The sequence below is a fragment of the Falco punctatus genome (assembly GCF_963210335.1).
Source record: "Falco punctatus genome assembly, chromosome: 10".
NCBI classification, from domain to species: domain Eukaryota; kingdom Metazoa; phylum Chordata; class Aves; order Falconiformes; family Falconidae; genus Falco; species Falco punctatus.
The window spans coordinates 29,020,891-29,031,622 of NC_137590.1; the positions used below are offsets into that span (position 1 = coordinate 29,020,891).

Below are 10,732 nucleotides of genomic sequence, written 5' to 3' on the forward strand. Positions count from 1 at the left end.
TCCGTGCCCAGTACCCCCATGTCTCTGGGCAGCCTGTGGTGGAGCCTCAAAATGCCCGTGGGTGGCTTTTCCCTCCGTGTTCCCCAGGCGGTCCCATCCCCGAGATCAGCTTTCTGCTGTGTGAGCAGTGCGGTGACGCTTTCTTCTCGCTGCTGTTTTGCAAACTAAAACTTGTGGTGCAGAGGTCTGATGTTACTTCAGTTACTTGGTAGCTTAATCAGCCGTTTGGACTTGACTGTAGAGTACGTAACTGCTGCTATGCCAAATGCGCGTTTCGTGATCTGCTGCTTCTCGAGACAAAGCAGTCACATTCCGCTCATAGCTTGTAAAATGTATCAATAAAGGAACCATTTCATCATGCTGTACTAGAGAAAAAATTGCTCTTTTGTAATGCAAGTGCTTCTGGGGCGTGGACGGTAAGTTTGAGGTTCTTACTTTCTCGATCACTGATTTCCTTGTCTCTTCTCCCTCACCCTCGTTGGAAAACGTGGCTGTAATGGTGAAACTGAGCTTTCTGTGAGTGTAGTCAGTATTGCATAAATAAGTTTTCCTACCTTTTATGAAGTTTAGTGTTTCAGGGCTCCCATTCTCTTAACAAACGTTTGTGCTTTTATTGTAAGTTAGATACTATGGCTGCTAGTAAAACAGCTATAATATGAATGCTTGATTTGTCTTTCTAGGTTTTGTTTTTCCCCACCCCGTCAATTTAATTTTATTCTTTTGAAGATTCTTCGTTGTCAAGCCGCCAAAGTGGAGAGTGCGATTGCAGAAGGGGGTGCTTCTCGTTTCAGGTACTAGTGGTTTGGTTTTTGCTTTTTTTTTTTTTTTTTGCCCCTTCATTGGTTGGTTTGGGGTTTTCTTTTTGTTTGAATACTTGGCGGTGGAAACTGTCTTTCAAGGAGAATTTAACTTGTTCTAGTTCTATACCAAAACTGACATGTAATTGAAAGCATGGGAATTTTGAATTACATAAGATTACATGACTGTTTTTAATTAACAGTGCTTCTTCAGGCGGAGGAGGTGGTAGGGGTGCACCTCAGCACTATCCCAAGACTGCCAGCAACAGGTATGTCATCTTGCTTTTTGCCTTGACATGATTTTAAAGCCAGAGAATGCTTTGTGGTGAATACGGAGTTGAAAATAGAGTATCTTTAAAGCTGTACTGGGAATATCTATGGAGTTCATGATGTGTTGATGTGCTCCAGTCTGTGGCAGGATAGCATATGATCTGTTCAGAGTAATAGGAGGTGCGCAGACTTATCTCATGCATTTCGCTTTAGAAGTTCAGAGGGTTTTCTTGAGTGGCTGTATTAAGTGAATACTTCTAAAGAGATGTGGTGTTGCCAGGGTTAAGTGCATGCGCTTAAAAAAGCTAGTAACAGAGTTAGCCTAAGTAAGGCAATACTGAAAGTTTAAAAGGTCAGTTTATGAAATTTTCTGGTTTACAACCATTCCTAAAATTTTATAGCGAGTTCCTGGGGAAAACCCCAGGGCAAAACGCTCAGAAATGGATTCCTTCACGAAGCACTAGACGAGATGACGACTCCGCAAATGACAAAGAACGACATGATGCAATCTTCAGGAAAGTAAGAGGGTAAGCTCGTCATAAAATGTTTTTTGGTCTTTTTTTTCTTTCTGTACTGTTAAATTCAGCAACATACATCTCTAATAAATGGGCTGGAGAAAAGGAAGACATATGGGTCTCAAGTTCTGGGGATGGGGGCCATGTGGTGCTCTTTGGAAGAAAGGCAGAAACTGATAGGCCAGTAGCAGCAAACACTTAAGAAGTAATTCTTGTGAGAGGGTTGGACTTGTTGATAGTATTTTGCATTCTAAATACCTCCTCAGAAAAAGAGCGGAGTGGAAAGTATAAGTCTTCAATCTTTATTTAATAGATTCAATCAAGAAGTAAAGGTAGATTTGGGTCTAAACTCTGCTGTAGCATACATGCAGTATCTTACGGATTCTTATTTTTGTTTGTTCCTCTTCAGCATACTAAATAAGCTTACTCCTGAAAAGTTTGACAAGCTATGCCTTGAGCTCCTCAATGTGGGTGTAGAATCTAAGCTCATCCTAAAAGGGGTCATACTGCTGGTATGTTGGCTGCATTTCTTTGAACTACGTTTTTCTTGCATGTTAAAAACAAAAAGGGTTGTCTGTTTTTAATGGGATGCAGAAGTAACAGGGCTAATGCAATGTTTAATGATCCAGACCTACAGAAATGCCCTTCCTACTTTGTGCAAAAAGGATATACTGAGGAAGAAGTAGACCTAATACTCTTAAACTCTGAGTTTTAGAAGTCTCAGGAATCATTAGATGTCATATGCATTTTTTTTTTTAATTGAAAATGTTTGTCAGCAGCCTCAATTTCCTGGCCTCCCCTCTTAGTGTTATGCTGATAAACAAGCCTAATGGTCTTGGAAAAGCTACCACAGGTGACCTCTTGGTACGCCGATCATTAACTGTCATGTCACTTTGTTTAATTTTGGGATCAGATTGGCCATCCTGACTTGGGTGTTCTGATGCTGAACTTCAAATTTGTCTCATGTTGGCGAAGGATCCAGTAGCATAGAACAGCTTCTTTCCTTCGCCTTCAGCATTTAAGATCAGTGTTAATGTAAAATCCACTATTTCTGTGTGTTTGAAATGGCCAAGAAAAAGTTGTAGATCACATAGAGTGGTAACACTGCAGCGTGTGTCTTGCAGCTTACTTTTCTGATAATGGTTGCATATGTCAAACCTCACTCAGAATCGCTGTATTTAGATCGTAGACAAAGCCCTTGAAGAGCCCAAGTATAGCTCACTGTATGCTCAACTATGTCTGCGACTGGCAGAAGATGCACCCAACTTTGATGGCCCATCAGCAGAGAGTCATCCAGGACAGAAGCAAAGCACAGTGAGTATATCTTTCAACCTGGAGTAATAAATTTGGCTGGCATATATAGTTGCACTGATGGACTCAAGTGTTCTGTTTTCGTCTCCTAGACATTCAGACGCCTCCTAATATCTAAACTTCAAGATGAATTTGAAAACCGAACCAGAAATGTTGATAGTAAGCTTTAACACCATTTCAATATGGAACTTACTTACCTCTTCTTTTCACAGCCACGTTAAACATGCTTCTTTGTTTTCCAGTCTATGATAAGCACGATGGTCCCCTCCTCCCTGAGGAGGAGGAACAGAGAGCCATTGCCAAGATCAAGATGCTGGGGAACATCAAATTCATTGGAGAACTTGGCAAGCTTGATCTTATTCATGAATCTATCCTTCATAAGTGCATCAAAACAGTGAGTATTCAGATTGGGTGGGGGCAAAGAACAAAATAGGACTTATAAATTAAAAAGCTTAAATTTTTAGGCTGCTCTAGGAATCTTGGAACATAAAATGCCCCAAAAATGTTTCCTGTCAATTATCTAACCCCCGCTATTTGAAATGAAAGATCTTGGTGTGATGAACAAGTACAGTTGGCTGTGTTCGAAGCCATGGGAATTGTCTCCATGTAGTTTGGCCTAGACAGAAGTATCACAGCTACTATAAAGCACATATATGTATGAGTAATAAGTACTTGAGATAGCAAGTCTTCAAAACCAATTTTCAAGTCCATTTGTCCTTAAGAGAAGATGAAAGGTTTCTGTGTGTGTCTGTATAAAATTGTCACTTAATATATACTGTTATTTATAATACATTGAAATGGCCAATTCTCCTTTAATATTCCAGCTTTTGGAAAAGAAGAAGAGAGTCCAACTCAAAGATATGGGGGAGGATTTGGAGTGCCTCTGTCAGATAATGAGGACAGTGGGACCTAGATTAGACCATGCAAAAGCCAAGGTATGTGCATATCTGCTGCAGCCATTAAGCTAGTGAAAGTCTATAGCCAAGACTTTCAGTTGCCTGAACATTGCGTATTGAACATCGTATTGATGAGTACAACACTGAGGCTGTGACTCAGAAAGCAAGAGTACAAGGTCTTGATAGCAAGAGGAGCCAGTCTTCAAAATGGGTTTAAATGTCTTTCCAGGGTGCAGTTAGGGACATAAGGAGGTCATAAAAGTGAGACTTGTTTCCTAAATGCTACTTGAAAAGATGTGGTGAAGAACAGTGTTCTGAACACAGCTAGGTGATCTGACAGATGGCAAGGCTTTGATTTGTGAGTTCTGAATGTAAACTTGAAGTGGTGTCATAGTAATGAGAATTCGGCAGGCTGTCATCTCTGACTCAGATGAGATGTCTTAGGCTTTCCTTAAGCTCTGCTACCATCAAGGACACTGACATGGCAGGAAAGGCCAGTCTGGTTTATTATTTGATCTTGGATATCTGTCTTGAATGTGGTCACCTTTCCTAAAAATAATCAAGACATTGATATACTTAGCCCTTAACTTGTAACATCACTTTTGTTCCCCCAGTCCTTAATGGATCAGTACTTTGCCCGTATGCGCTCCTTGATGTCAAGTAAGGAATTGCCAGCAAGGATTCGTTTCCTGCTGCAGGTATGGTGATAAAATGGCTTACTACTTCCTTTTTTGTCACAAAGTTATCTTGAATCCTTTGCTAATAATCTGTTATGTTCCAAGGATACTGTGGAGTTGAGAGAACACAACTGGGTTCCTCGCAAAGCTTTTCTTGACAATGGACCAAAGACTATCAATCAAATCCGTCAAGATGCAGTAAAAGTAAGTCTTGTGCTTGGCTTCTACTCAAGTGTTAAGTGGATCCTTATGCTGTTTATACTCCGTGTCATAAAACCTAGGCTGTGCTCCTAAGACTAGTTCTTAGAGTAGAGTATGACAGTAAGGAGTTACGGGTTAAAATCAGATGGACTTACATAGTTCAGGGCTAAAAACTTGACTTCCTGAGGCGCTATTGCTCCAAACTGACGAAAATTATAATTCCTGTTTTAAAGGATCTGGGAGTTTTTATTCCTGCTCCTATGTCTCAAGGGATGAGAAGTGACTTCTTTCTGGAGGGACCCTTTATGCCACCCAGGATGAAACTTGACAGGGACCCACTCGGAGGGCTTGCTGATATGTTTGGACAAATGCCAGGTACCCTGAAACTGCAGGGCTGGGTGGTGACTGTGGCTGTACTGTGTTAAACAGGAACTAAAATTGTCTTTTGTCTCCCTTTGTAATACAGGTAGTGGAATTGGTACTGGTCCAGGGGTTATTCAGGACAGATTTTCACCCACCATGGGACGCCATCGTTCAAACCAACTTTTCAATGGCCATGGGGGTCACCTCATGCCTTCTGCTCAATCCCAGTTTGGAGAACTAGGCAAATCTTTTCTGAAAAGTCAGGTAAGGAGGGTGTTCATGGCATGACTTCAGCTTTTTTAGAAGCTCTTCTACAGATGCGTATGTTATGGATTGTAGTCTGCTTATGTTGAAAGACTTCTCAGATTTGAGTCTGATTAAGAACTGATGCTCAGCTGATACAAAAAAAATTCTAAACTCACTTTTTAAATTGTGCAAGAGATGCAAGGAATACACTTTTTTTTTTTTTTTCTGCAAGAAAAGGTGCATGTGGCTTTGGTGGGTCAGAATGGTGTGTTTTATTTAAGATAGCCCTGTTTTTAGGGATAGGTGCTACTCTCCCACCACCCCTGCTCCTTCTTTCTCCCTTCCTGGCAAATAGAATCTTTGTTCCTCTGGTCCCTCTGGTACTACTTACCATATGATGTACGCCACTCCATCATCTGCACTTCTTTCTCTATATCTCCCTTTCTGAAATAGGGGCAAAGCCAGCTCTACCATAACCAGAATCAGGGACTCTTATCCCAGCAACAAGGACAGTCGAAGGATATGCCACCTCGGTTTTCTAAGAAAGGACAGCTTAATGCAGATGAGGTACATTACATGCCTACATTACTTAAAGCCTATTCTAAATATTGCCCAATGATTATAGCAAGACGCGTTATTATGAGGACTAATGCTGGAACTCTTTCTCCTTCTCCTCCTCCTCCTCCTCCTCTTCTTTGTCCCTTCCTCTTTCACCTTACCCCTCACTTTTCTTAGGGTGTCCAGCGTCCTATGAGCAAGACTGAGATATGAGGGCAATTTCTTGGGGTGTCCCTTCCTTCCCCCACTCCTCCCCAAGAACACTACTCTGACATCAGTTCCCATGCATCATATTGATAACAATACATTTAATTAAAACTTCAGAGAAAACTAAACTTTAGAAACCATGAAGTGCTGGACCAGGCTAAATTTTTGATTATTTTTTTTTAAGAACTGGCTAATAAGAAAAATGTCAAACACAAAGTAAACTGCATTGTTATTTCGAGTGATACAAGAAATCAGACTTGTATCCTGATTTCTGAGCAATTGGTAGAGTTTTATCTTGCCTCTGAAATACATGAGCAAATACGCAAAGTTATCTTCTTGGGTCTCTAACATACTGCATCTAAAAGGAGCAATTCCAGATACTGATACCAATGGAATTAAATACCAGTAATTTGCAGCAAGTTGTGATTCATAGTCATGCTTGTGGGTGAATTAAGCCCACAGTACACATGTGGCTTAATCTGTATTTGAGTGAACAAGTCATGCTTTGGTGGGATTGGTTGCTGCGAGTCCATGGCTGTGTATACCTGATTGGAATACTTGAAACAGTTTGAGGTCTTTTTTTTCCTGACTTATCTCTTTACAGATTAGCCTGAGACCTGCTCAGTCTTTTCTAATGAATAAAAACCAAGTGCCAAAGCTTCAGCCCCAGATAACTATGATTCCTCCCAGTGCTCAACCACCACGCACTCAGACACCACCTTTGGGACAGGTAAATAGTAAAATTGCTGTTTTGTTGGCCATGCTTGATTTCTTCATGCATGTAAGACTTGGATCGGTTTCTAATAGGGGAGGGGAGAGACAAGTGTCACTACACAAAGCAGAAACATGAAACTACTCTGGCTGCTATCTGCCTTTGTATCTGTTTGGTGGTTTTTAAACTTCACGTAAATGTAGGTAGGTGTACTGCAAAAAAAACAAATTCTGGTATGTTTTTCAGCCTCCTCAACTTGGTCTTAAAACAAATCCACCACTTATACAAGAAAAGCCTGCAAAGACCACCAAGAAACCACCTCCTTCTAAAGAAGAGCTACTTAAACAAACTGTAAGTTAAGTATGTAATAGTGCTGCTTAAAGCGGTGTGTATGTTTTTTAAAAAAAGGAATGTATGTTTTTAACTAGGCTTTTTTTTCTAGGAAGCTGTTGTGACTGAGTATCTGAACAATGGAAATGCTAATGATGCTGTCAATACTGTGAGAGAGATGAGAGCTCCAAAACACTTCATTCCTGAGATGTTGAGTAAAGTAATCATTCAATCCCTAGATAGATCAGACGAAGACAAAGAGAAAGCAAGTACTTTGATCAGCTTGCTCAAGCAGGAGGGAATAGCCACAAGTGACAACTTCATGCAGGTACTGCAGTCTGATAGGCTGCTGTCCTTGTTGATGGTCTGTTCCTGGTGTTTAGCTTGCACAAAGGCAGGATGTAAAGTTTTCTAAGTCCTGTGGATGTAACAACAATGGGGAACCTCTTGGCAAAGGGGTATAACGCAAAAAAGAAACATAGGGCTCCTATGTAGTAGTATTGTGCACAACAAAATTCCAAAATTCCTTATTAACTTGTGTGTTTACCATTTCTTAGGCATTCCTGAATGTATTGGACCAGTGCCCCAAACTGGAGGTGGACATCCCGTTGGTGAAATCCTACTTAGCACAGTTTGCAGCTCGTGCCATTATTTCAGAACTGGTGAGCATTTCCGAACTGGCTCAACCACTGGAAAGTGGCACCCATTTCCCTCTCTTCCTGCTCTGCCTTCAGCAGTTAGCTAAGTTACAAGATCGTGAATGGCTAACAGAATTATTCCAACAAAGCAAAGTGAATATGCAGAAAATGTTACCAGGTAAGAGTTATCACATGGCTCTTATGACACCTTGTGTTAGTGTATGCGCTACTGCAGGGTTCTTTAACAGCAGAGTAAAATAACATAGTGGTGTTTAGATGATATCAGCTGTCAAGCTTCCTTAGGAATGGTGTGTAAGAGGTGCTTAGACCTATGAACCATTGATCATAGATTTGATTAGCACTGGTGCTGAAGTGTGTCTGTCTGTCTTCTCAGAAATTGACCAGAACAAGGACCGCATGCTGGAGATCTTAGAAGGGAAGGGGCTTAGTTTCTTGTTCCCACTTCTGAAACTGGAGAAGGAACTGCTAAAGCAAATAAAATCGGATCCATCCCCTCAAGCCATCTACAAGTGGATTAAAGATAACATTTCACCCAAACTTCATGTAGATAAAGGATTTGTGAATATATTGATGACCAGGTGAGATACTATCCTGACCTAGCTCAGGCATGTCTTCTGTTAAGCTACCAGTAAGTCACTGACTCTGTAAGGGCTGACGTGTAGCTCTGTACAGAAAGAGTATGAAGGGAGATAAATTGTTCGGAGTGAACTTCCTTTGTATTAAGCACCCATTGTATTTGCAAAGAAATGTAAGTCTCCAGGCTTGGATCAGTGAAGTGTAGCTTCTCCTCAGAAAGAAACCTATACCTGTGTATTTTTTAAAAAAAAAAATGTTTCAGAACTGTGAGCACCACAGAAATCCTAGTTTTGCTTCTGCACAGTCAGCCACTATACTGATCTGCTGTGCATGCACTTAACTGCTGATAAAAGCAGGAAGGCGTTTTTTAGTAATGGCTAGTAAACTGAGCTTGACAGTACTCAATGTTTTTGAGAACATGAAAATCTAGCTGAAGTTCAGAGCTTCACTGTTGTTGTTGTTCAGTTTCTTGCAGTATATTTCTAGTGAAGTAAACCCACCTAGTGACGAATCGGATTCTTCATCTGCTCCATCTAAAGAGCAGCTAGAGCAGGAAAAACAACTGCTTCTTTCCTTCAAACCAGTAATGCAGAAGTTTCTCCATGACCATGTTGATCTGCAAGTGAGTGCTTTATATGCACTCCAGGTGCACTGCTACAACAATAACTTTCCAAAAGGTATGCGCATCAAGATGTTGCTGAAATCTAACTTGAGTATTCATGGCTTTCGGTTTCTTACTCAGCTAGGCTGTTCAGAAGGCCATAAAGCTAACCGAAGTTTAAATTTACTTCCACAGGCATGTTACTGCGCTTCTTTGTTCATTTCTATGACATGGAGATCATTGAAGAAGAAGCTTTCTTGGCATGGAAGGAAGATATTACTCAAGAGTTTCCAGGGAAAGGCAAAGCTTTATTCCAGGTAAACTTCCTAATATTAAGGACACTTGTGATCTCTGCTGGACTTGAGTGTTTGAGAAAGCTTTCAGACAGTGTTAAAAGACTGTTAGTATTTTAGTTATGGAGCATTTCACTAGAAAGGAGTGTGGCAAGATGAACTACATCTGTAACTAGAGACGTACATCTAGTGCTGAGTGTGGCTGAAAGATGTTTCAAATTATTTGGGGGGCAGGGGGGAGCAGTGTTTCGCAGAAGTATACAGTGGGGAAATAATTCCTGCTCCCTTAAACCCATTTTATGTAACTGCAGGTAAACCAGTGGCTAACCTGGCTGGAAACTGCTGAAGAAGAAGAATCTGAAGAAGAAGCTGACTAAAGAACCAGCCAAAGCCTTAAATTGTGCAAACATACTGTTGCTATGATGTAACTGCATTTGACCTAACCACTGCGAAAATTCATTCCGCTGTAATGTTTCACAATATTTAAAGCAGAAGTATGTCAATAGGATATCCTCTGCAAAAGGTTTTTGTAGTATGTCTTAATAGTCTACAATAAAAATATTTTAGAGTATCTTTAATGTTTAGGTAACAGTGTATTAGCAGCATGCAATAATTACATCATAAGTTCTCGAGCAGAAGCAGTCTGTTGCAAGGGTCTTCTTTGCTGCCAGTTATCATAGGCTGTTTTTAAGTTAGAAAACTGAATAGCAACACTGAATACTGTAGAAATGCACTTTGCTCAGTGTAATACTTGAGTTGTTGCAATATTTGATTATCCATTTGGTTGTTACAGGAATCCTTAACTGTAATCGATGGTTGTTGCCGTAATAGTATATTGCCTGTATTTCTACCTCTAGTAATGGGCTTTATGTGCTAGGTTTTAATATCCATGAGCCTGGGCAAGTGCACAAGTCTTTTTTTTAAAAGAAACAGTTTACTTGCACAAAAACTGATCAGCTGAGGAGATGGTTTAATGCCCTTTTGGAAGAGGTTTTTGTGGGTGTGAAACATGACATGGTGAGAAATTTGAATTGGTCCCTCTATTATAGTACTGAAATTAAGTCTACTTAATTTATCGAGACATGTTCATGCCCTGATTTTATATACTTGTATCTATCAATAAACATTGTGATACTTGACTTGTTTCTGAATGTCTCCCAGTAGAAAAGCTTTGATTGACGACTAGTTTACTTAATGGAAGCATCAGTGGGAGTTGACTTAGACTGGGACCATCCTAAGATCCTTTATGTACCACTTGTCTTAATATGCAAGTGAATTCGAAATAACGTCACAGACAAGACTAGACACTACAGATTGGCTGTGACAGGAGGAAAATTAAGAAATTGTGCTGAAGGTAATAGTAGGAGTTTGCCTTGTGGTCCAATGTATGTTTTATCAGTGAGTATGTGCTTTTTAACTTCCTAATGCTTTGAACTTCCCCAGGTCACATGCATGTCTTTAATCAAGTGGCACTGACTTATTAGCTGCCTGTTTCTCAAATCAAATTGGCAAAAAGGAGA

General features: G+C 40.3%; 1 protein-coding gene across 2 annotated transcripts; it reads left to right on the forward strand.

Moving 5' to 3' along the window:
* The first annotated feature begins 375 nt into the window (after positions 1-375).
* On the forward strand, positions 376-10,351 carry EIF4G2 (eukaryotic translation initiation factor 4 gamma 2). Of its 2 annotated transcripts, XM_080404676.1 has the most exons (22): positions 376-416; positions 681-791; positions 1,001-1,066; positions 1,469-1,594; positions 1,992-2,094; positions 2,765-2,896; positions 2,986-3,052; positions 3,136-3,287; positions 3,718-3,828; positions 4,404-4,487; positions 4,572-4,670; positions 4,901-5,042; positions 5,134-5,294; positions 5,730-5,843; positions 6,646-6,771; positions 7,000-7,104; positions 7,196-7,411; positions 7,641-7,899; positions 8,116-8,320; positions 8,784-8,995; positions 9,115-9,236; positions 9,524-10,351. In XM_080404676.1, exons 1-22 carry the CDS (start codon positions 391-393, stop codon positions 9,587-9,589), a joined length of 2,805 nt encoding a protein of 934 aa, XP_080260802.1. In that variant the 5' UTR covers positions 376-390; the 3' UTR covers positions 9,590-10,351. The 2 variants fall into 2 exon arrangements, with proteins under 2 accessions (XP_080260802.1, XP_080260803.1); XM_080404677.1 differs by lacking the exon at positions 5,730-5,843.
* Positions 10,352-10,732: the final 381 nt, after the last annotated feature.